At 45.6% G+C, this 26137-nt stretch overlaps 1 protein-coding gene and 1 pseudogene across 7 annotated transcripts in view; one reads left to right on the top strand and one right to left on the bottom strand.

Annotated features, from left to right (window-relative positions):
* Positions 1-26137, top strand: part of Eip74EF (Ecdysone-induced protein E74) — a 293260-nt gene that overhangs the window by 96205 nt on the left and 170918 nt on the right. For 5 of the 7 annotated variants that reach the window (XM_075688765.1, XM_075688762.1, XM_075688763.1 and 2 more), the window contains 3 exons: positions 15933-16027; positions 21300-21434; positions 24124-24438. In XM_075688765.1, the coding sequence (XP_075544880.1) occupies positions 21363-21434; positions 24124-24438 (387 nt within the window). In that variant the 5' untranslated portion in view covers positions 15933-16027; positions 21300-21362. Of the gene's footprint in view, positions 1-15504; positions 15701-15932; positions 16028-21299; positions 21435-24123; positions 24439-26137 lie in introns of those variants that run through there. The other 2 variants (XM_075688767.1, XM_075688768.1) reach the window with 2 other exon arrangements.
* LOC142580661 (U2 spliceosomal RNA) lies at positions 10825-10968 on the bottom strand (annotated as a pseudogene).

Here is a 26137-nt window from a genome sequence, read left to right as displayed (position 1 = left end):
TCCGAGAAAGCGGAATTACTGCAACGCTTGGGCACGTGGGCCCGAATTCAATCTTTTCGCGACTTGCAGAGTGATCCGTTATGTGAATTCGATGCACCACTCTTTAACGAGGCGAGTATTCGCATTTGTCGTGGAACATCCGTGTCTCGTAAACTTTTGTGGCCGGCTGTATACATTTTTGATTTGCTGCACCAGAATGCGGGCCAGTCGCCCTCAACATGTACAGAACTGCTTTCAGTATACGCTGTGTACCGACGAGCGGTGAAATCGGCACTCGAGTGCCTTCCGAATGCACAGTTGCCGAGACCGGCCAGTCGTTGCACTGTATACCAGAAGGCTGTTCAGATGGCGAAATTAATCGAGAGGGAATAGATAAATTATCGATGGAGGGAAGAGGGGGAGGCAGTATTCACCAGTATGGAGCGAGGGATTTGCAGCTTTTAAAGTGGAATGCGTACCAAACCTGACATCTGTTAACGGAATAGGGCATATTCGGGTTTGAAATGTGACAGGCTCGCAGTAGACACACACACACGCACACAAAGAGATAGGGAGAGGGGGAAGGGGGGTGGGACTCCTAAGAAAGTGCTTGTCTCGAGCGACTACCTGCTTCTGAAAGACCAAGCGCTCACGCAGCGAGGCGAGGAAGGCGCCAGCAAAGATAAGGACCATTAAAATTTTGGCGGCTGTTCTGTCATCCAGACACCTTTCCAGATTCCTGGCCGTGCCGCTAACGAAGAATGAGTCCAGCACTCGCTGACGTGCGAACTGGCGGCGTTCCAACTGTGTGGAGAAGCTTGCTTGAGGAAAATCGCATGTCTGCTGTCGCGAGTCTCATATCGCGCGCAGGGCAAGTTCATTAGACGATCGAAAGATATATCTACGAAAAAGAAAGACAGAAATAAAGAAAACTTCTTTTTTAGAGTGTTGAAAGTGTGCAAGATCCCCCCCCCCCCCCTCAGCTATACGAGCTCGGAAGCTCCTAAGTACACGAGAACGACCAAATCGTCTTTGTCGGCAACCACAGCACCAATTTTGATAAGGTTTTTTCTTGCATTTAAAATGAGAATGTATAACCTGGTAACTCCGGGAAGTGCTTTTTAAAGGAAACTGTACTCATTGAAAAACTATAGAATGTGCGAACTCATGCGTCCGCCCCCCCCCCACCCCCCATTTTTTTTTTACCTTCTCTTGTTTTATTATATTTTCTGCCCTTACTTCATATCACTGTGCACAGTAGTCAAACGGACGATTAATATGGTTAACCTCTCTGCCTTTCACCTCTTGTGTTCCTTCCTTCCTTCCTTTCTTCCGGGAAGTTAGTTTTTAGCTTATGCAATATGTTTTCAGATACATTCTTGAAAATTACGTAATTTCACGAACGTCAAGTGTCAAGTTTACAGTTTACAACTCTGCAAATCAGCAACAAAAAGAACTATATCACAATTCTGTAGACTGTACGCGCCTAACAATAAATCTAAAGCGGACAAAATGTATGTAATATGCACCGCTCCGAGATATGCCACTAATTTGTGAATGGATGTTTGGAAAACGCTTGCAAACATTGCAACAACTTCATTTGAGCTGTAAATTCATACGTCTCTTCTGTCTTCCTGAGATGCTCTAAGAGATGCAGTTTACAGGATTGCGATATCTGTTTTTTTTTTATTCGAAGTTGCGGATATCATGAACTTCGTGCTTTTATTCTTATTAATAGCGTATTGAACTTAGTAATTTTTGACAAATTTTCTAAATCCTTCGAGGTATTAAATTGAAACTCTGCTTTCTAGAGTTGTTATAACCTAACTCTATGTCTCAAATGCAACACATTTCATTCAAATCGGTTCGGCAGTTGTCTCATATAAAAGCATTTATGCATCCTACATGTACCTGAACTCTCAGCCTCGGAAGAGCTTGTTGTTGGCATGCTGATACAGAGCCATTAATGCGAGTCCTCTTCCGTCTGGTCCCGTTCGCATGCATTTTCTTTTTCGCTCTAAATCGTAACTACTATGCCAGTTGTGCCTATGCGTAGTTCTCATATATTCTCAATGCAGAAGCCGTACGCTCGAAATTGTTGGTTTCCATCGTGCGTGATAATCCAAGGTGCCGACTTTTTTCGAAGTTCTAAAGAAATGTAACTTTAACGTTATCGAATATGGCTGCTATTTTTTCCGGAATACAAAGACGAGATTTGCTAACTTTTGCGAGCCTTTTAGTTTGAAAGCTTGAGTGTATGCTCAAGCGCCTTAATGACGGTGCACATTTTTAATTACCTAGCTGTAACATGCAGCCTCACCCATGCAGATTTCGCCTAGAAAGACCAGCGCGTGCCAGAGGCTTGCGAAAGCTCTGGCGCTCTTTCCAAGTCTTTCCAAGTCTCGTACATCCAACCAACGTCTTTCACCTATAGCTGTTTCACTGCACCTATCTATCCAGAGAATCTGTGTGCGAAGAACACTTTCTTTCTTTCTTTCTTTCTTTCTTTCTTTCTTTCTTTCTTTCTTCGGGGGATCGAAGCGTCTTGCAGACGCACACGATACGAGTGGGTATTGAGACCTTCCTCCAATATATCATCGAAGTGCGCGCCTTGGCCGAGCGCCAGGAAGCGCTGTTACTGAGTGCTTATCCATATACTGTCGAAAGTTTCAGCCGACTCCCAGATTAATTCAAATCCCATTGCGCTTCGCGGACGGAGAGTGCTAATTGCTACCCCCGTGGCATTCTATTTTCGGTCCGGACGAGACGCTATCGGGGCAGGCCTTAGTGACTCGGCATCGATTTAATCTGCTCAGTGTTGCTCAGTGGCGCGATGGTGGCCTCAGCGAGCGGAAAACTTTCTCTGATGCAGCTATCGAAGAAGCACATTATTATGCGTTGCAAGGGTGTTTCTGTGCTCGCTGTGGGATAGGAGTGCCACCAAGATGACGATGTGCACCATTTGCCATGATCGCCTGTGCCACAGTCCGCCTAATGATGCTGGACCCATGGTTGCAGAACGTATGGCGAGGCTCTGTAAGTTGCGCGAGAAGAAAGAGAGGTTGTTATATGCTTTGGATGCATTACAGGATATGGTGACACGTATGATACGACGACCCCGGTAACAACAGGTGCGCTGTGGCGGCCATTGTGGAATTTGACTGTGTCGTTTCCATCCGAGCCAATATTCACGAAGCAATTATTGCGCTAGAACAGTTGATAAACACAAATATAATTCAATGAGGACAGCGAACCGAAGGCTGCCGGCTGATGACGGACAGCTTCTTATAAACGAAAGGCTCTGTGAATTCGGCCTGTGATGTTTTCACCAGTGCCGTGCTCTAATCACCCGTCCCGCGTCTGGTAATTTCGATATGTCTGGTTACGAAGAAAAGGAACTACGATTAAATGCATCGTAAACACTAAGACGGGGCCACGCGTCGGGCGAGGGACGGATTCTAGGCTTGCCGCGCGCTGTCTCGTCGGTTGCGCTGGTGAGCTCGTCGTCGTCGCCAGCTGAATGACTTCGAACTTAAGCGAGCCTTCCTGAACGTGCACCAAGAACCAAGCAATGCCGTGAAACGTCTGAAAATCACTGGTGTGGTGTTTTCCCCTCGCGCCTTCTGCGTTCCCGCGAAGCCACGGGCACGGCACAAAAATTACAGCGAAAAGACAACAAAGGGAACAGTGTCACAGGAGGCCACCGTGCGAAGGCTGTGTGCCTGACGTCATGCCTCCTGCTGTTATTCGCCGTGGTCGCTTACTGTGGACCTTGCGGTGCACTGTCATCACGTCAGTCGCGTGATCAGTGGCCCCTTCCGCCGGGAAAGTGAAATAGACAACTTGGGTATGCATAGGAAATGTGGAAAGCGCGCTGTTCTCATCGTTGCCATGGTAACGCTCTCGGCTCGCGTGAAGACAGCGGGAAGAGCGTGCTACATACATACATACATACATACATACATACATACATACATACATACATACATACATACATACATACATACATACATACATACATACATACATACATACATACATACATACATACATACATACATACCGGCGATGTAACATGATGAAACAACAAGTCTTTTGATCGCGTCACATGTTTACATATAAGATTCGAATATTGGTAGCCGAGTCATTCAGCGTGGTAATGATGGGCCATAATGCCATAATGATTATTTACATTTGTTGCCGATGGGTTTGCGCGGGTGTTTTGCTTTCACCTAGTCGGATGTAAAAATGCCCCGTCGCCTGCCGAAGTTTTCCCTTCTTTTTTTCTTTTTTCAGGAAGTGAGGAGTGGAGGGGCTTGTTGGCGCTCGGAGTTTTCTGAACAGGACACGCGTTAATTTTATACGTTTATTTTTGCTTCATCAGCCCTCTCACATTTCGCATATATAGTCAGCTGTCCAGGTGTCCTTGACTATATCCAAAATTATTGCCGAATGTAAAGCAAGAGCAATCTAAAAACCATCAACTCCATTGCTTATAACAAGGTAGCGTTGTAATGAACCGTGGCGGGTAGTATGTAGACAGTTCTTTTATTGTTCAGTGTTTCTAACAAATTCATCATTCACCAAAAACCGTGCTCGGAAACCATCTTCCCAGTCTTCATTTTCCATTCGTCCCGAAAGATTTCTCCTATACGCGTATAGTGTGACGGTTCGCGCTCAGACGGATCCCCCCCCCCCCTTTTTTTTTGTCCTTTGCAGAGTGCAATTAACTGTCGGTTACATAAACTATGGATTAAGTATTCTGCACCTGCTTATTTCGAATTATTTATACGCAGGATGTGCGGCTTACTTTTCTTTTTCTTTTTGAGAAGACGATCCTCTTCGTGTAGTATGTGCGGGGAGGGGAAAGGGGGGATTAATCAAATGTTGAATTCACAAACCTTTTCGTTCGTAAGGTTTGTTTGCTCCCCACTAGCTAGCCGCCTTTGCTAACTTGTCTAAAACTGAATAACTTAGCGGTCGGCACCTGCTCTTAACAGACGTTTCTCGGAAAAGGGGCAACTGTTCCTCGAAAATGGTCAATATCGCCCTTGGACTTTATACGGAACCTCACGCCGACGCCGACGGCAGAAATGAGCCTGGGGTGTCCATATAATTGCTGTCGCAATAATAACGCGACGAGAACGCCCGAACCCACAAGTACGAAGATTAGACAATATTAGACAAACCCTTCAGTACCGTGTTAGCTGATAGGAAGCGGCCGTTACTATCGAGGCACCCTAGTTGCTGACCGATCGCAGCGCCAGAGTTCGCTCTAGTGACTTTAGTCGGAAACTGTGGCTGAAACGCCTGAGCAAAGCGCCACTCACTTGGAAATCACTTGGGCATTGAAGATTCGCTAATTGCAAGATCGAGGTGACGACGGAAGAGCGCGAAGTTTTTCCTCGTACTAAAACAGCAGCGGAGCGCTTTGCGCAGGAAAATATTCTGATGGCAATATTCTTGGGATTCTTGCAGAAAGCATCTCGCCATGCGTTAATTCGTATAAAATTCGAGGTTGATTCAATACCAATGTCTGGTGCGAGATCATCGATTGATAAAATCCCCCAAATACTATCGCATTCCTCTCTGTCGAGTGATAAAATGGGGAGTTATGAATTCCCCTTTCTTTCTTTCTTTCTTTCTTTCTTTCTTTCTTTCTTTCTTTCTTTCTTTCTTTCTTTCTTTCTTTCTTTGGTGGATGCGGGTCCTTCAGTGCGCGCCTTACTCGCACCCCCTACCGATTGCACTGTATCAGGGGTGTATATATGGCGGTGAACGGTGTACCCTTGTTGTGGCTCTGTGAACGGCGTATGAAAGGCTTCAAGCGCGATACATGCACAATCTCTGTGGCACGGCAGCGGCCGTCAAGGGGCGTGACAGCGGGAGTGACGCGACAGTACACAGGCGAAGTATATGTTCCCAGACGATGTAGGGCCCGATGAAACGGGATTCAAATTTTTCGCGCAATCCAGGAACGCGAACTTGGGTCCACAGCAACACTTCGTCTCCAGTGTGGAAGGAAACGACACGGTGGGATGCATCATAGCGATTTTTTCGATCTTGTTGACTGGCGTCGGTGTTAAAGGCGGGCACGGTGGCGACACCGGGCAATGCGCGAAACGAACTGCTCGCACTCGGGTGTCGAAAGACGTCGGGAAGAGTGATCGGTCGACGGCCGTAGACGAACAAAAATGGCGAATACGTCGTAGTGCATTGCACGGCGGTGTTTGTTGCATGCGAAAGTTACGAAAGGCAAAATGACATCCCAATAGGTGTGAACAGGGGTGATGTACATTGATATCATGTCGGACAGAGTGCGATGAAAGCGCTCTGTGAGGCCATTAGTTTGAAGGTGGTAGCTGGAAGTCGTCTTATGGATGGTGTCGGACGCACCGAGGACATCGTCGAGGAGCGTCGACAGAAAGGTCTTGCCACGGTCACTCAAAATGACACATGGGGCTCCGTGACGTAAAAAGATGGCTCCCAAGAAAAAAAGTCCGTAACCTCCGCTGCGGATCCTGAAGGTAATGCGGCTGTTTCAGCTTACGGTGTCAAGTGGTTGACAGCTGTGACTATCCATCGGTTACTCCAAGCTGATATGGGTAGCGATCCATACAGGTCAATACCAAAGACTGCGAAAGAAGTTTTAGCACATGGCACAGGTTGGAGCAGTCCAGCCGGAGGTGAGGTCACTCTTTCGCGGTGTTGGCAGCTCGAGCAGGAAACCACGTATTTCGCTACGCTGGTTGCAAGTTCAGGCCAGCAGAAGTGACTGCGGACGCGTTCATAGGTTTTACGGTAACCAAAGTGACCGGCCGTGGGATCGTCGTGAAAGATATCCAGTATCTGGGCCCGAAGTGATCGGGGAACGACAGGAGACCAACGCTCTCCTTCGGGATGAAATACGTATCGGTATAAGATCGAATTTTCGATCTTCAAGTTCAACTGCCGACGGAGCCGAGCGTTAGGTGGACGGGAGGTTACACGGAGACGTTTCATAATGAAGTGACAGTAGAAGTCACTACGTTGGGCAAGATGCAAACGTATGAGGAGAGAGAGAGAGAGAGAGAGAGAGAAGTGGTTCTTATGGGGAAGGGAGGAAAGGCTGGCGAGGGTAGGAGGCAGACAGGTAGAGGGTCGTCCTAGCAGCATCAGAGCAGCCCGGCCGGGAGGGCCCAGTGGGTTCAACCGGAGGAGTAGGCTGGTGATAGACTGTGTAGGAGGTGGCCCAGCAGATGGCTAGATGTGAGTCGGTCGAGAGCTGCGAGCGAAGGAACTACAGAAGACCCGTCTTGAGATTTGCTCATGGAAAGTGGTAAGCGAGCAGCGTTTGAAGAAGGTGGTAGGGGACAGCGAGAGAGAAAATCGGCATCCTGGTGTTTTTTTCCAGGCTTGTAGGTGACGCCAAAGTCGTATTGTAAACGGAGTATCCAACGCAAGAGATAGAATCGGCATCCTGTTGTATATATTTTTCCAGGCTTGTAGGTGACAAAAAATCGTATTGTAAACGGAGTATCCAACGACGAAGACGTCCTGATAAATTCTCGGGCGTCGCCAACCAGCACAAGTCGTGGTGATCAGAAACGACCGTAAAGTGGCGGCCGTGCAGATAAGGCCAAAATTTTTGGATGGACCAAACAATGGCAAAACACTCTTTTTTGGCAATCGCGAGTATTACAGTGGAGCTGTTAGAACCTCGCTGGGTTTCTCTTTACGTTCGCGGCTTCGCCGAGCTAGGGGGGAGAGAGCTGAGAGCGAGTGAAAGCAGAATATAAAAATAGCATCACGCAGCATAGAGACGCGGCGAAGGTGGGTGGATCCTAGCGGGGGAGAAGGAGCGGCGCGCACACGACTGAAGAACGCGGCCCGGAACCCGGATGAGTGCCCTCTCCTGTGGCGCGCTAGGCAGGGGGTTCAGGCGAGGGAGGAGGGGCGTTCTCCTCCGGCCGCTGCTAGTGTGTCTCGATGTCCTCCTCGCCCGCCGCTCCGTGCAGAGTGGAGGCAACCGCGGCGTCTTAAACGGCGTTGGCCTCGCGACTCGCGGACGCCGAAGGGACGCGTTGCCGGCGCTCGTGTGTCTTGTGTGCGGTTTGGCGCTACTTTACTGGTCTTCTCCCAGATACACTGGTCTGTGGTATTTGCGATAGCAGGGCCACGCATAATTTTTTTATCTGCAGCTGGTCAGCGTGCGACTTGCGTGTGCATGCAACCACACGTTCTTCAGAATTTCTTCTTAAATTGCAGAAGGATAGCTTCCATACCGTGTTCACTGGCGTCAATGTGTGGAAGAGTGGGTGCGGTCCAGTCGAAATGGCAAAGCACAGGTTCGTATGTGAGTTCACGCTTGAGGGTGTCAAAAGCAGTTTTGCATCTGTCCCACCATACGTAGCTCCAGAAGGAATTGATGGAGCGGCGCCGCTATGATGACAAAGTTACGTATGAAGCGCCGGAAATACGAAGCTACACCAAGAAAGCTACGCAAATGTTTGGCTCGTTGAGGTCTGGGGCAGCGGAGAACAGCGATAATCTTTTCGGGGTCAGGTCGAATGCCCTCTTTGTTGTCAAAGTGCCCGAGTACTTTAATGTTCTTGCTGGCGAAGTGGCACTTTTTTGTATTCATTTGAAGGCCTGCAGCTGAGAGGCATGTCAGGACTTCGTCGAGGCGCTGCAAGTGCTGATGGAAGGTCAACGAAAATATGGCTATGCCATCAAGGTAGCATAAGCAAGTCTTCCACTTTAAGTCCCGTAGTACAGTGTCGGTCATTCGCTCAAATGTTGCGGGAGCAATACATAGGCCGAAAGGCATTGCGTTAAATTCGTAAAGTCCATCGGGTGTGGCAAAGGCGGTTTTTATTTTTCTTTGTCGGCTTCGTGCATGCGGATCTGCCGGTAACTGGAGCGTATATCAAGGCTAGAGAAATACTTCGCGTCTTGTAATGAATCTAGCGCATCATCGATTCGGGGCAATGGATATAAATATTTCGGCTCACTATATATATATATATATATATATATATATATATATATATATATATATATATATATATATATATATATATATATGCGTTGAATCACAGGATCCGGTAGCGAAACAGGTCAGACAGAGACATTATAAGCACGGAGGAAAAATACCAGGATTTTACTAACGTTTCGGCCGAGCTCCGACCTTCACTCCGACGGAGGCCGGTCCGTCGGACCGAAGGGTCTTCCTACATAATTAAATGTGATTCTACGTGACAGTAGACGTCGGTTTCGTCACAACTCTCGCAGGCCACAGAAGTTGTGTTTGGGACGTTGACTTTTTGTTTACTTTATTGACGCTGAAAAAGCCAACTTCAAACAGTATAGGGAAGCGAACTTTCTCTAGATTGAAACATATTTTTATGGTTGTGCTTCGAATAAATATATTATTCTGAGTGTATTTCAGACATTTACTTAGTCTGCCAATTCATTCAAGATCTTAGAAAAAATTGCCAGTTTGGGCACGTTTCTTCTTTCAGAAATAATTCGGGATGTAAAGGGTTATAGATATGTGAACTCAAAGCACGTAATTCTAGCTGCAATTACGCAGAACAGCAGATGCCTTGCTTCATTTACAACTTCAGCCACTACAACGTGTTTTGTGGTTTCACACCTACTTATCTACGAAATTGGACAAACTGCTGCTATAACACAGCATTCATAACGCACAACTAAACGAATGAAAATTAACTGGTAGCCTAAAGAAACCAACGTGAACCTTGGTTTCCTTAGGCTGCCCGAGCAGGGAGCTTCACGCTCAGGTGGCTCATGAAACAATACGCTATGTCAAGAATCTTAGTCGAACAAGGGTGGTGACCGTCATGTGCAGTGCCTCCTGTTTTCCTGTTTTTGTTCGTGCCACATCAACCGATTAATCGCGATGAAATTATTAATCGAAAAATTGGAGATTTCGAATTGCCTCGCACAAGACACTACTAGTAATAAAATGATTTCCAGCGCTTGTTGAATGAATGGGTGCCGCAATGCTACAGTTGACCTGACGAGGGGGGGGGTGGAGGGGGAGAAGATGAGACCCTCAAGAAATGGAGATCCCCTACCACCCCTGACTTCAAGGGCTGCACTGGTTATGATTGTGCGCTTTTTTAGACATTGTATATGTAGTGTATTCTTGTTAGGAGCTGTGTTTTTTTGGAGTCCATCCAGACGTGAAATGGAGCAGCAGTAAGCAAGCTCTACTAACCTCTGCAGCTGATGCCGCAGGTAACGTTACCCTGTACTAAATATAAACTGGTTATGAGGGAAGCGCTTGTACAAGCGTAAATCAAACCATATCTGACATTACAGGAACACCTGCGATCAACAAAGCTTTATTCTTCTTCCTACTTCTTTATATATATATATATATATATATATATATATATATATATATATATATATATATATATATATATATATATATATGAAGCGGAAGGCTGACTTATACACCTGGAAACTTATGCCTGCATTTTTACGTTCCCAGCCGTGCTCAACGCTGGCTGTTGCACTGGCAGGAAACATGCGCGCTTAAACACTTGCTTGCGACTGACATGTCAGGCGTAGCCCTAAACATGGGATGTGAAACGGACCTTTTACGAATATTTTTGCTGCGGAGCTGTTTACCTCTGGCCTCTGTATGCATTCCCCGCATGTGTTCCCAGCCGGGGCACCCTGGCCGGCTTACCTTTCTATGGGCGACAGGAATCTGTGCGCCGATCCCGGAGATGGGGCAATACTGCGCATGCGCTCCGGGAAGGGGGGGGGGGGGCGGCGGAGGAGATACCCTGGCCGGCTTACTTCCGTATATCACAGCGCGTAGACGGGAATACGTGTGCCGATCCCGGAGGCAGTGAAATACCGGGCCGACCCGCCGCGGAGGTGAAGCAGGCTTCCAGCATTCCCCCAAATTCCAAAAATAAGTTTAATATCTTGTGTCCGAACTGAACCACGTAAATTCGGCGTTGTAAGAGAAACACTATGTATACATTAGAAAGTGCACTTAGTGTAGCAGGTTGGCCTTCAGGCGCTTTATTTGTTTTAATCCTGTTTGACGAATTATGAGAGGGGGAAAGAGTGTAGCGACAGCGCCTGTCCACGTTGCCTATGCGCTTCTGTGGACATGACGTCACGCGCATCGGAGGTGCCGGCGTGGCTGCAGCAGCGGTTGCGGCAGCGTTTGCGGCAGATGCGTGAAAGCAGGCGACAGCGCTTGTGTCGGCGCAGTGTGGTGCCCGTATTAAAAAAAAAATCTATGGTTCCATAATGTATGCAGACCATGTATGCAACCTGTACAGCTTGGCGAGTAATCCTCCCCATATGAATGTTGCGGCTCCACGGATTTTTTTTTTTTGTCATGATGGAAACGAAAAGGATTTAATGAAGGCGATGAGGAAGGCCGCTGATTGGTGGAGACCTACCACAATCAGACTTAGCCGCGGGCTCATTCTGACTCAGGACCCGTATTCACAAAACGCTTTTACGCTTTACAGAATTTTCGTTTGAGAAAACTCTAGGCAATTCTGGTGCTGGACATATCATTAACGAAGGCGACTGGCCAATGGCAAAGGACCCTTATAGGAACGAAAATTTTTGCGAAAATTCGGCCCCCGACTCGGAACTCCACCCACCTCCCTCTTCTTCCGAACCTTGCTTTCCCCAGAAAGAAATTATGTGGCCACGTCGGTGGCAATGATGACGCATGACAACTATTTCTCCGCAACATTGCAAACGCGCATAGAAGGGCACATAGAACTGAGGACCAGAGCCTCAAGATATTTTTTTAATGCCTTTTCCTTTCCTTTTAGGTTATTTAAAGAAAGCACCTAAATAAAGCCAGGTCTGTAGTGAACTGACCCTTTATGCGATTCCCCGTATTTTCTGAGGCACTTTACTTGCAGAGGCAACCAACATTAACGCTGCATAAGCAGCAGACGCTAAGCCAACAGGCAATAGATCATTCAAATAACAAAACGTGTTGAGGAGCTTGTTAGAAAGCGTAATCGTAAAGACATGTTTAAACAAGACTTGACACATCAATAATATTTCAACTATGGAAATGCCTTCTGTACAGCTCTTTTTCGAAATAGCTCGCAGTGCATTCAGCTCATGAGAATGTACATAGCTTTGATCGTGCTGTTTCTTAATGTGCATTTCGTATTTTTAGTGGTAACACATTTGCGTTTTCATATATGCACGTGTCACAATAGCACTTGCCTGATATGTAATTTTTACTGGTAACATTCTCGTGCTTTCTGAGAATTGCCTAGGGTAATGGTTATGCGCTATATGTTTGATTTTCTAGCCGAATTTACATGAGCCACATTGCTACTATATTATTATGCCATTTTCCGGGGCCGAATTCACGATGATTTTGATTCGTATAAGCGTTCTTCACCATTGGTCACCCGCCTTCGCTAATAGTATGCTCTCCATCAGGGTTGGCTAGAACTTCATCTTGCGAACAATCCCTGCGCAAGATATTTTGTTGACGTACGGGACCTGGGCCAGTGTTCACACACACACACACACACACACACACACACACACACACACACACACACACACACACACACACACACACACACACACACACACACACACACACTCTTACTGGTTAAGAACTGTTCGTAAGCGTAAGCGTTCGTACACTCCTGATGCTGGATATATATCATTAGCGAAGACGGGCTACCAATCACAAGCAACTCTTACGAATAAAAAGCTTAGGAAATTTGGCTCCTGGGCCCGTATTCACAGAATGCTCTTACACTGGGATTGCTCGTAAGCGAAAATTCCAGCCACTCCTGATGCTGGACACATTATTAGTGAAGGCGGCCAGTCGTTAGCCAAGAGCTTTTGCGAACAGAAAGGTTTGCGAGTTGGGCCTTAGATGCGCAGATGCCGTTCAGGTGGAAGGGCCCACCAGACAGTGTTCTCTATTATTATTATTATTATTATTATTATTATTATTATTATTATTATTATTATTATTATTATTATTATTACGTTCGTGTTCGTAATGTACTTCAGTGAGTGTGCGGAGGGAAGCGGATGGTTTCGTCGAGCACCGGTGCCGTGTGCGCAGATCATGTGGCGCAGGTTCTTACGCCGTGGAAGGCTGCTTAAACAGGCTATAGGGAGGAAAAGCGACTTGTCTACGTGTGTACAAGTGAACGCAAACCTGCGTGTGCAAAGGAGACAGGGAACGAGCAAAGATTTATAGACGCCGGCGCTTGTGCATACAGGGTTTCCCCACGAGGTGTGTTCGCCGCTGTGTTCTGATCTCGCGCAGACGTTAACTGCATGCTAAAGACTTCAACGGGTGCGTCTCGTCGCAACGAGCAGGGAGTTTCGTATGCGAACGTGAGCGGCGGAATAGCTGAGGATGCGAGTCCCCGCGCTACAAGACACTCGCAGCAATATCGCGACTAGAGCAAGGCGACAACGGTTGTGGTGTACAGTAGCTATATGGCCTGCTGGCTAGGCTAGGGTATCAGTGCCGCGACTGTATACCCAACAGTCTATGTTACGGATTCGAAGCCGATAACTATCGATTTAGATGACATTTTGCCATGTATTTGTTTTATATTGGAATTTCATAACACCGAATATAAAAGCTTTATTCACGACTCCCGTGGCTTTCTTCTATAGTTCATTATGACCGTCCTTGTGACCCCAACGCACTGAATGTTTAAGTAGAGGTTAAAAAGAGAATTCTCTAATAGAGGACGCGTTCTTCGTCAATACGTTTTTTTTTTTTAAATTTCGGTAACGATGTCACAGGTTCTACCCCGGATAAACAGGCCACGCGTCCTCTCGCAATCACGCTAACGGTCAGCCCGCAGGCGTAAATGCGTCTTTCTTTCTCTCTCTCTTTTTTTAGAGCGGCGCCCGTTCCTGCGTTTAGCGTCGGCGTCCCTCGGCGTAACTGAGGGAGCGAGCAAGGCGGGGGATGAAAGACGACGACAGCGAAGAGAGCGCGATGAGGAAAGCGGAGAAAAAAAAAAAAAGGGTGAAGCGGAATCATGAGGCGGAAAGCGGAGGAGGAGGGTATGGGAAAAGTGTGAGAAGAAAAGCGTAGTGCCACCCAAGACGGGCTCTGCGGCGACAACCGAAAGGAGGCGATGGCATGCGGCGAGCGCGTCCTCCGATATCCACATATGGAAACAAAGCGCTGCATGAGCGGAGGTCCGCGGCTGCTCCTGTGAATCACGCCCACGCGCTGCCTCTCGCGATCTCCCGATTAGCGATGCAGTCGCGCCACACTTCGCTTCGTTTGCAGTGTGCCGCACGATACAGGTTGTCCGCGCGCGAGCCACTATATTGCGATGCATGAAAACACGGAACAGAGCTGCGCTCAAATTTCGCATTAGCGAGTGTCGTAATCGTCGGTGAAATTGTAACGCATCGTAAATGCGGACTAAGGGGCTGCTAACCACTGGTTTCTACATAGAGTACTGTACGGTACGATTCTTGGCGTGAGACAAGCGCATCGATCAATAAAGTCAACTTACATCTTTCTTGTGTATTGCTTCAGCGCAAGCAATGTCATCGCATGCATGAGATCAACAAAGCATTTACATAACGTAAAGAATGGGATATATATATATATATATATATATATATATATATATATATATATATATATATATATATATATATATATATATATAACACTATATCTGCATTAGTGTAGATATTAAGTTACGTTATCTAGATCCCATTCTTTACGTTATGTAAATGCTTTGTTGATATATATATATATATATATATATATATATATATATATATATATATATATATATATATAGTCAATTGTGTGACTGTACAGTGTTAATTAATCAATTTAATTAACGAAGTATGTCATAGTGCTTATTGTGCTAATGCTAAATGCGTTAACATCTAGTATTAACACAGTAAGCACTATGACGTAATTCGCTAATTTGTTAATTAACACTATACAGTAACGCAACTGACACTGTATTAAAGACGCTCCGAGTCCACCGATTCCCACAGTGCTCGGATTCGCATAACTTTTTCACCTAAATTTTGATCGAACAGCCAGGGCTAAACTTGCTCGTTCACGTTGAAATGCTGCAACTCAACTTGACGCGCAGGACACGCCCGTAGGGTGGCGATACGGGCTTGTTGGTCGGTCATCATGGAATGGCATCTGGATAGCGCAGCAAAACACAGACAAAAGAAGAAACGCTTGTCTTCGTTTCTTCTTGCGTCTTTGTTTTGCTGCGCTATCCAGATGCCATTCCATAACGCCCGTAGGCCACGGCCGCCGTGACCCACTGGCCTTGCCACACTGTTTCTAACGCAGCTACTAGTGGACGCTGATTTGTCAATCGCTCCACGAATCGAAGCTCGCGCCACTGGGGAGGCTAGCTTTGCCGCACTGCCGCCAGGTGGCTGCGCGACCAAAACAACCAGCGCTGAAACAACAAGCGGCGGGCCGCTACGGCCGCTTCCGCGAGGCAGGAGCGCGGCGGAGGCATGGAGGCTGCTTTTCCATCTCCTCGAAGATCAGCTGGCGGCGGCTGCAGCGTCGACGCGCCCGCGGACACTTGTGGCAAGGCCGGGTCTCTGCACATCACCCGGCGCCCTTTAACGATGGCTTTCTACCGCGCTTGCAAATGTGCCGTGTCAACGCGTGTCTACGGCGCCAAAGCTTTCCGTACACCGACGATGGCTCGTGGTAAGGCGCGCACCGCTATATCGCACTGCGGGGCTCGGCTCTACCTCGCGGTGTTTCGACATCGAAATATTCCCGCACTACGTCGTGCCCGTGTTTTTTATGAATGGCATTCGGGTGTTCTACCACCCGAGCGTCCCTGTGTTTGCCTGTCCTTGTCGTCGAACTCGCTAATGATATATGCCGTCATTGAAACTGAAACGATTTGTTCCTCTTTTTTTTTCTGTTTTCGCAGCCGACACCTCTTCGGTTTGTGATGGCAGTATTCCGAGGTGGTGGGACATACTGCTGACGACCGACTGCGTCTGAACGGCGGCGAGCTCGTAGCGGGTATGTGGATACACGAGCGTTTGCTTCCGCAGGCCCAGCGGATGATGAGCGCCGTCCTTATCGGGACGTGCAGCCACCGGGGATCGATGCATGGACGCGCGCACCCGGCCATGGGCGCGGTGTGTTGAAATCGTGTTGACGGAATCGACCGCGACCTTTCCTAACGCCGCGTGCCGTTCCTTCTTTTCTCTCCCGCTCCTTCGCGGTAAGCGATTGCATAACCTTAGCCGAAATGATCACGGCCCCTTTCCTGCTGTCAGTGAAATCGCTCGGCGTTCTTACAGAGCCTATCTGTGAGCACCGTGATCCTCTCACGGTCGCGATGCGTGAAGGCTTTTGCTGGCCGCGCGCGTAGTTTGAAGGCCACGTGCGCCCGCGCACCCGGCACTTGTAAACACGCCGGCGATTTAAGCGACTCCTCCTCACTGCTCAGGCCCTGATGGCGATCATCATATCCGCCTCCCGTGCCGTGTCGCTTCGCGGCTGACACACAAAAGTGTGCTACGGAATGACACTGCTCTTCCTTCCTTTCTTTTTTTTTTTTGTGTGTGTTCGTGGATACATATCAAAAACAGTGTTTGAGCCTTGCTACGCGCTTATCCATTTGCGGTCTAGCAATCCTGTCTAACAGTGTTTATTAATTGTCCAATCTATTTATAAGCGCCCTCAGCATGTACCATTATTTCAAAGAGAACGAAATGTTCCCATTTTGCGCACTCGTGGGGCGTCGTTTGATGAATACGTAACCGTTACTGACGTCTGCATGCTAGTCCCGGAATACAACTAGGCTTTCTTCACTGCAAAACGTGCGTGTCTTGCAAAGAAGCTGAATCCGGCTAGGTGGTGAAGCAAGAAGTAGGGCTTCCGGGTCGCGTTTGGAATAACGCCGCTTGAGAGCAAATCATTGAAAGCAAATTTATATTTAGAGCCAGTAGCCACGTGTTATTTTCAAGTAGTAATATACAACCACATTATTTATTTTTTCACTCTAAAAAAGGTGGAAAAATGCATATACGAGCTGAAGTAATGTTTGAAGAAAGTACAGCTTTTTGTTACGTAGTTTATTTACGGTGTCTGCCGACATTATTTCAAAGCCTTAAGCATGAGTTGACTATCAGAAAAGGCGTCTCCAAATAAACAAAGTAACGATCTTAGAATATCAAACCAAAGAACAAAAAGAAGACAATATTGGCAACACATTTTCATATTTCAGCACACACGTGGAATATACAAGGAAAATTACACTGTGAAATTATTAACTTGACACAGATGTGCAACGGCCACTGCAGGTTATGTACAAAACGAGATTGGCACAAGTATTGATACTTATACAGTCAACAATTACAAAAACATGCCAGACATTTTGTGATCATGTGGCTGCCATGAAAAAAAAAAAAGGAAAACTTGACCTCTAGGATCTCTCACAGTTATATTACCTTAGTGTCAACACGTAGATACATCTATTCTATTGTTCCATTGTCTTCACCTCTTACTTTCAAAAAGCTGCATGTCTGAGTGGCCAGCAGCACACGATAGTAGCAAGCAATGCATATTTGAATTTTGCTGAAGCTTGTTTCATTATATTCATTACAGAGGCACAAAAAAAGAAACCAGCAGAAACCATTATGGATGATTGTCCAAATTCAGCGAAATCTTACTGTTATGCAATGCTACTACATAATGTACTGCGGTCTTGCCGCACTTCATCAGTCTGCAAACAATGTTGCTTCTCTGTGTTGCAGTGAACAGCTGTGTGCCTTTGAAACTTACCAGCATATGTGTGCTATATACTCTTGAAGATGGCTAACCATTTTATTTTGAAATCATCCCATAGATATATTGTTTTTATTACATTGTCAATAGTAACTTGACCTGGCTGTACATTCTTTTGGCTGAGTGCAGAGTTGACCATATGAAGAAATGTCCTGACCGAGTGCTTGCTTTACCCTTCCTGTGGCATTAATAATAATTTATAGACTACATGCTTCTTGTGGCACATATATGTGGCATTTCAACTCGCTCTCGAAACTGCCAAGTTTGCTCGAAAAGGCCTTTTATTCTGCAGGGATTGCAGGACCATACAGCTGCAATTGGGTCGATTCATTGTACAAAGCACCACTGAATGCAATGTACAGGACACCAGTAAAAAATATGGCGTGTAGTTACATTGTCACGGTATATACCAGATAGTGGCAATAAATACGGAGCTGTAATCACAGTAATTAAGGATAGAGTTATCATGGTAGCAGGTCTTCAAACGTTAATTCAAAGTATCCTTACTGTGGAAACAAAGCAAGTTATTGCAAAAAGAAAAAAAATCTTTTTATGCATGTAAATGCTCAATAACTTGGGTTTTTTTGCTGCAAAGATTCATTCTATAGTGGAACATCTTTCCTAAATATTTCATTTGGAACAGAGGTGGCTGGAAAAGCTATTATTTGTTGAACTGGGTTTACAGCAGGTGCTTTAAGGACCTATTAAGACAACCACCATTACCGGCGTATGTTTAGTGTGCCACGGTTGTGTAAACATACCACAGCACTTTAAAGAGGACTCTGTTACACGTTAAACAAGCCTGGTACAATGTTTAGTTAAACTTTGCATTCTTCATGCCTTGAGCATTGACTAATTTGTGCCACTGGCGCAACATAGAACTCGCTCGTTCATGAGCGGCAGCAAAGAGCTCAAAATTAACACTCACTGCGGCGCTGATCACAGGTGGATTGTAAAAGGTGTGCCACCAGTGCGACAGTGAAAATGCAAGTGTTTCCTACAGTGTTGAAGCTAGGTCTTTGCCAAAAATGAGTGCAAACGAAAAAATTTTAATTTCTTTCACTTAAAATTCCAAAGTAAGAAAGGAGAGGGCAACTATAGACCAGGTGATTCCCTGGTATGTATATGCATGTTCCCATTGAGGAACACTTGCCGCTGCATATTTGACCTGTCAATAGCTAGCTTCGTGGCTGCCACCTCAATGGTGGCCAGCAGAGGGGAGGTGGAATTGGACTGAAGGACAGGCAGTGAGGACAGACAGTAGATGGAAGAGTACTGTACATAGTTATATGCATATCATGACTAAGTAAGTTGTGCCACTTGGTTTGCTTAGGGCCTCAAGAAGTGCCACCACAACGACTGTGTTAAGGCGGCAAACGTTAATGACCCTCCACAGTGGCTTAGTGGCTATGGCGTTGCACTATTGCGCTCAAGATTCTTGGTTCAATCCCAGCTGCAACGGCTTCATAATCTGATCATTGTTTTTGCACTTAAGATAACAGACTAACTGGATTAAAATTTAAATATTGCTTTGCCAAAAACAAAATAAAAATGATGCCTGCTGATTTCAACTAGTGGTGCTTACTATTAAAACCCAGAGAACCTGCAGCATGTGTCAGCTGACATGTGAAAGATGATTTCTACATTATGAGGAAGCTTTAGCTCAGGATGATGGAGTAAAATAGACAAGAGCACCAACTTTCCTATCATGAAATGCATTTGCTGCGGGCAACTAGTGTCCAAGAGGTAAAATGCACCCAACATTCCACTGTGCTCTCTGCCTCTGCTTGCCTTCTCTATTATCCTTCGTGTAACGAGGCACTCTCATCCTTTTCACTCTTCCCTGGGTGCGGGTAATAAAATTTCACGCTGCCTTGCAGTCAAGTCACGAACTGATCATGTCAAAAACCTCATAAGCAGCAAAAAATGTGTCAAGTACACCGAGCTTTCTTGGCCCTGTCACCTCGTGAAATGCGATGTTATCGCAGCGTGCTGTTCACTTCCAAATGCTAATGGAAAATACGCAACCATGGATGCTATCGGCAAACAGGCGAGATGCGAACGTTATTGCAGGAGAGCGTGCAGGGAAGTGAAGAAGGAAAAAAGTATACCATATGAGCAGAGAAGTAGCATTAGCCATAAAAGGTATCGGATGACAGCAACCTGATGCATTGAAATCAAAATGAAGTGCTTTGTGCTTGGATGATTCTTTGAGGTGAACACACAGAAAAAAATCATACACAACGTACTCTTATAGCGACTAATGATGGCAAATGCGCAATAAATATTCTCTTGCTGAATTCTAGGTGAGTATTTAGTTCCGTGCACGGATTAAGATAGATGATGGTAGAGCAAGATGGTGGTACTCTCCTTTGTAAGAAAACAGCTTTGTGTTTTTAAATGTCAAGGACTCGTTTAAACTGCAAATCATGAACAAGCTTCCATGAATATTCCACCATTTACTAGTAAAATTCTAGTGCGTAACCTCAGCGCCGTTCTTTCTCTCCTTTTCTCTTCCTTTAGTTCATGAAGGAGCTATATTTATTAACGAAAGGCGATCAAGACTGCTTTTCAGGTAACATGTTCCACCGAGTTTTTTTTTTGTAGTTCTGTGTGCTAGCATGGTGGCGGATGACACATGTGCGATGTGGAAGCGAGCAAGTGCACAGAGCGCCAAGCGTATCACAGCGGCAAGCGCACACACAGTTCCGTTTGCAATCTGTTGATCGAGCATACAGCTGTCTTATCCTGACCACGAGACAAGCTTCCGACACTGCTCCAGATGAGGGCAATTAAATTGAATGCCATCAATGATCCTCATAATGAAGTCACACTTGCACTGGATGCTACATGGAATGCCTTATCAGGCGAGTTGACACTCCTGTCTATTTTACTCCGTGCTCAGGACCAACTTCGATGTCTTCATTAAAGCACTCTTCAAAATACAGAAATGCTGTCATTAGACATCTGCTGAATTGACTTGAATGAAATTTATTGCATTCACGAGACAAATGCGAATTTCATTGACTGCTGGGAGCAGAATTTTAACTAAGGCCATCGCTTTCTTTTTCGAGAATGAGCAGAAATTGGCATTAAAAAAGAAAGAAAGAAAACTGGCAGACCAGTAATTTCTCCAGCTCTGAACTCAAACTGCAACAGCAGTAGCGCCTCTCAAAGTACACCGTCTTCTCAAGTACAACTTTATTGCAATGCACGCAATATCATCTTCAGTAAAACTTGTTGAGTTAGTTGGTTCCTAATGTTTAGGAAAAAGATACAAGCACATTAGGGCAGAGACGAGGGCAAGCTCAAATTTTCAGCTAAATTTTATTTCATTCAAAGTCGTCAATATAATCATATTGCCGCACATGTTCAATGAGGCAGCACACATTCACTATGAAAAAACACCGGTGGAACGTAGCCATAGCCTTATTTCATCTGCATCGCTCCTGCTGTGCTTTACAAGCATTCCAAACACTTCATTTATCCAATGGTGCAGGGTGGCTGGCGTGCTGGGGAGCAAGAGCGTGTGATCGTGGCTGCCTGGGAGGAGCCGCCTGCGATGCCTTTCATAGAGGACGACCTGCTCTGGTGCCCCAACACTGATGGGAAGATGGTCGACCTCTCGTGCCTGGTAACCATACATGTCACTTTGTGTTCTCCAGTGTGGCCCTATATTTGCTGTCAACATGATCACTGTAACACATGTCCATGTTTTTTTTTTTTTTTTTTTTAATGCAAAGCTCTTTTTGTCTCTTACCAAGCAATTTTTGGTAGGTAGTTATCTGGGTAGGTTCCTATCTTGCCTCATTTGAGGCCTCCTGTTTGCTGGTATCTATCTTGAAGCATTAATGTACCCCTGTTTGTTTTATTTAAAGAGTACAGTACAAACACAGCAAAGACATAACTAAACTGCAAACTATTTTAATGTCTGTAATCGTAACAAGTTCACCAGCCTGCTAAGCCGCACTATTGCAGTGCACGAAAACAAAAATATGCACGTGTGCAGAAGAAACACCCCTTCCTAGCATTTTCCAAACCATGATTGGGCATCACTCTACAGTTAATTCTTGTACAGGCCATAGTTAGGTGCCTGAAAAAATGTCTTCAAGTTGAGATGACAACAACTTCTTTGCTAGCTGATGCAACAATAGAGGTAGAAATCAGAAGGTGGGTCCGTTACTTTTGCACACAGTACATGCTTAGATGTGTCTCCCTTTGTCCTGCTTTTGTGCACTTCAACTTTGTAATCATGAACCAGCTAGATCCAACAATCTATCCATATGACTAGCACCGATACATATGGTCACCTGCATGCTCTTACCCAGATGTGGTCCCCAATGAAGCTCTCGTGGAGTATCTTTTGCCAGCTCATTAAGGTCTCGAGCATGTACCCCCATAGCACAGTGGTGTACCATGCCTGAATGACATGTTCGAGTGCAAGCACCTAGTCGTGTGTCTTCAGCTTGTTAGTTCAGGGACCACATTCTCAGTTCATCACATTATGCGTGCCCTTATAGGGGTAGCCTACGGGTAGGATACCTGTCACTCCACTGAAGCGCTACTATGGATGTTACCAATAAAACTGAAAGCATCCCTGAAAGTGATCACTCAAGATTATGACCCCTGGCCAGCAACCAAATGTAACATTCATCCCATGGTCAGTCTACGGAATATTCATTGGAACTTGCTCAGGAAACAAGAGACTTCATAAACACACAACAATACCATCTTGTCAGTCATACAAGAAAGTTAGGCCGCATTGAATAGTGCACTTCGTCAGCTTTTTAACAAAAACAATTGCCATAGGCTACCTAGCTATTACCTAGGCAGCTAGATAGCATATGGGCAGTGTAATAAATGTCACCAGTTCTTCTCCAGCCTATGTGACAATATTCTTTTCGCACAGTAAAATTGAACATTCAGAGTGCTCAAAGATGTTTGATTTCTTTTTCTATCACGTGAACTCAATGTAAGCGCCACTGCATTTCTACACTCTCTGTACTTCAACCTGCTTCATGCTTTTTTTGTTCGCATTGCACACTTCCAAGACTTGGCCTCTCGACTCTTTCAAACTATGATGGAATCGGCAAGTTTGGCCTCAGCCAAGTTGCTTGTGACGGACACCTAAACCTGAGAGATGGCACATACTGTTCTTTGGCTTAATTCTGCATAAACCTCCAAGTAAAATGGCTATGCTACAGCTGCAATTCAGTGGTTTTGCCAACTCTCTTTCAGATTGTTTAATGAATTTTGTCCTGACTCTGTTTCAGAGAACTGTAGCTCTGCAAATTCACTTGGAAGCATTTTCTATACTCAAAGGCATTTACCCACCACTAGTAAGCGGTGGAGGATTGGAGAGGTTTCAAGGGATATGAAGGCCTGATATTTAGGAACATGGAAAAATGGGGGCTGCGTTTCTGTATTTGTCAACTACATCTTCCTGGTAGCATCACAAGCATGCACAAATCGAGGCACATGTGTCATCTGAGTACAGGCCTAGCAATAAATAGAAAGGCTTTATTCAAATGACTGTTTTCTGACTTTAGTTTTCAGATGCCTCTACTTATGCAAGTAGAACCTATGTTCATACCAAATAATAAAAATCAGTTACAATATCTTTAGAGTGTGTTTCAAAATATCTGAAATACAACACTACTATAGATGTTCTTTTTATCTCCAAGCAAGCAGGAATTTGGATATTTCGCCAACAAAAATTTGTCACTTGGTCATTTAAAGGGCAGCAGATATCTCTAATGCACTCGAATATGCCAGCCTACCTAGGCCTCCATAATACCATACTTTCCCACTATTAATGTGCACCAATAATTTGGTAAATTTATGTAGTACAAAATAGCGATGTGATGATGAGCAAAACGAGAACAAGGTGAAAGCCATAGCCAACGTTAGGAATATGGCAACAGGTGCAGCTTCACATTAAATTGTTCTTCACTGCTGGGATTTACATTGCCGTCTGCATTGTAGTGTCTGCGACCGCCTCTGGTTGCAATCGTACGCAATTCAGGGTGTCACAGCTGTACATGTGGTGGTCATCCAGCGCGCAAGGAGGACGCAAGTTTGTTCTGGCTTTGCACCACAAGCAGGGTAGAAATGCTTTATGTTGTCTTAGATAGTCATCAAGGGTCGTTTCTTCTGTAATTTTTCTCTCGTAGCACAGCTATGTAGCTCAACTTATATACATACATATTTTCATTTTCATGTACTATTGTAATTGAATTTCATATTTGGCTGAGCATACTTTGAGAGGTGCACCAGCCAGACAGCTTGAATCTGACACCTTTCCTGTGTTTATCCACCCACAGGACAGTGGGCCCAATGTGCTGGTGGAGCCACAGGGGGACGTTCTACAGGAACTAACGCACACAGACCTTCATGGATTGGGTATCGACGAGGAAGAGGAAATTCTGCAGCAGCTGGCCGACCCCAATTTCGAGATTGACGCCATCTTTGCTGATTTGCACGAGCCCCAGGGTGCACCGACTGCTGTTGCCGTGGCACCCCCACCCCCGTTGCTCCAGCCACAGGATGATCTCAACAGCATCATCCGAAGGCGCCGCCGCCGCCGGAGTGATGATGGTGCTCCAGAATGCAGTGGCCTACAGCCTTCATTCCACCCGGTGGGCATATTGATTTTAGCTTTTTTCCTTAAAAATTATTGTTTATGTTAGTGAAATTTGAAACAAATTCTGGCAATACAGTAGCCTCTTATCAGCTTCCTGTACGAGCCAGTTTGTTTCCTTTTCGCATGTTGCTGTTTAGTTTTTCAGCATGCACATAGTATGGGCTGGCTCATAATGCTACCTGTTTACCAGAATTAGGTTCTGAACTTGTTATGCCAGAGAGCACAGCAGTGGTAAATTTTTAGAGCGCAATACTTGCAACGGCACTGTGCAAGTAAGAATTGCAGCTGAACAGTAGTTTATAGTATCATCATCATAATCATCATCATCATCATCAGCCTGGTTAGGCCCACTGCAGGGCAAAGGCCTCTCCCATACTTCTCCAACTACCCCGGTCATGTACTAATTGTGGCCATGTTGTCCCTGCAAACTTCTTAATCTCATCCGCCCACCTAACTTTCTGCCGCCCTCTGCTACGCTTCCCTTCCCTTGGAATCTAGTCCGTAACCCTTAATGACCATCGGTTATCTTCCCTCCTCATTACATGTCCTGCCCATGCCCATTTCTTTTTCTTGATTTCAACTAAGATATCATTAACTCGCGTTTGTTCCCTCACCCAATCTGCTCTTTTCTTATCCCTTAACGTTACACCCATCATTCTTCTTTCCATAGCTCGTTGCGCCGCCCTCAATTTAAGTAGAACCCTTTTCGTAAGCCTCCAGGTTTCTGCCCCGTACGTCAGTACTGGTAAGACACAGCTGTTACATACTTTTCTCTTGAAGGATAATGGCAACCTGCTGTTCATGATCTGAGAATGTTTGCCAAATGCACCCTATCCCATTCTTATTCTTCTGATTATTTGTCTCATGATCCGGATCTGTGGTCACTACCTGCCCTAAGTAGGTGTATTCCCTTACCACTTCCAGTGCCTCACTACCTATCGTAAACTGCTGTTCTCTTCTGAGACTGTTAAACATTACTTCAGTTTTCTGCAGATTAATTTTAGACCCACCGTTCTGCTTTGCCTCTCCAGGTCGGTGAGCATGCATTGCAATTGGTCCCCTGAGTTACTAAGCAAGGCAATATCATCAGCGAATCGCAAGTTACTAAGGTATTCTCCATTAACTTTTATCCCCAATTCTTCCCAATCCAGAACTCTGAATACCTCCTGTAAACATGCTGCGAATAGCATTGGAGAGATCGTAGCTCCCTGCCTGACGCCTTTCTTTATTGGGATTTTGTTGCTTTCCTTATGGAGGACTACGGTGGCTGTGGAGCCGCTATAGATATCTTTCAGTATTTTTACATACGGCTCGTCTACACCCTGATTCCGCAATGCCTCCATGACTGCTGAGGTTTCGACTGAATCAAACGCTTTCTCGTAATCAATGAAAGCTATATATGAGGGTTGGTTATATTCCGCACATTTCTCTATCACCTGATTGATAGTGTGAATATGGTCTATTGTTGAGTAGCCTTTACGGAATCCTGCCTGGTCCTTTGGTTGACGGAAGTCTAAGGTGTTCCTGATTCTATTTGCAATTACCTTAGTAAATACTTTGTAGGCAACGGACAGTAAGCTGATCGGTCTATAATTTTTCAAGTCTTTGGCGTCCCCTTTTTTATGGATTACGATTATGTTAGCGTTTTTCCAAGATTCCGGTACGCTCGAAGTCATGAGGCATTGCATATACAG

Source organism: Dermacentor variabilis, chromosome 4 (assembly GCF_050947875.1).
Source record: "Dermacentor variabilis isolate Ectoservices chromosome 4, ASM5094787v1, whole genome shotgun sequence".
In the NCBI taxonomy this organism is placed as follows: domain Eukaryota; kingdom Metazoa; phylum Arthropoda; class Arachnida; order Ixodida; family Ixodidae; genus Dermacentor; species Dermacentor variabilis.
Note: the sequence above shows the minus strand (reverse complement) of the source record. Positions and strands in the feature narration are given on the sequence as shown.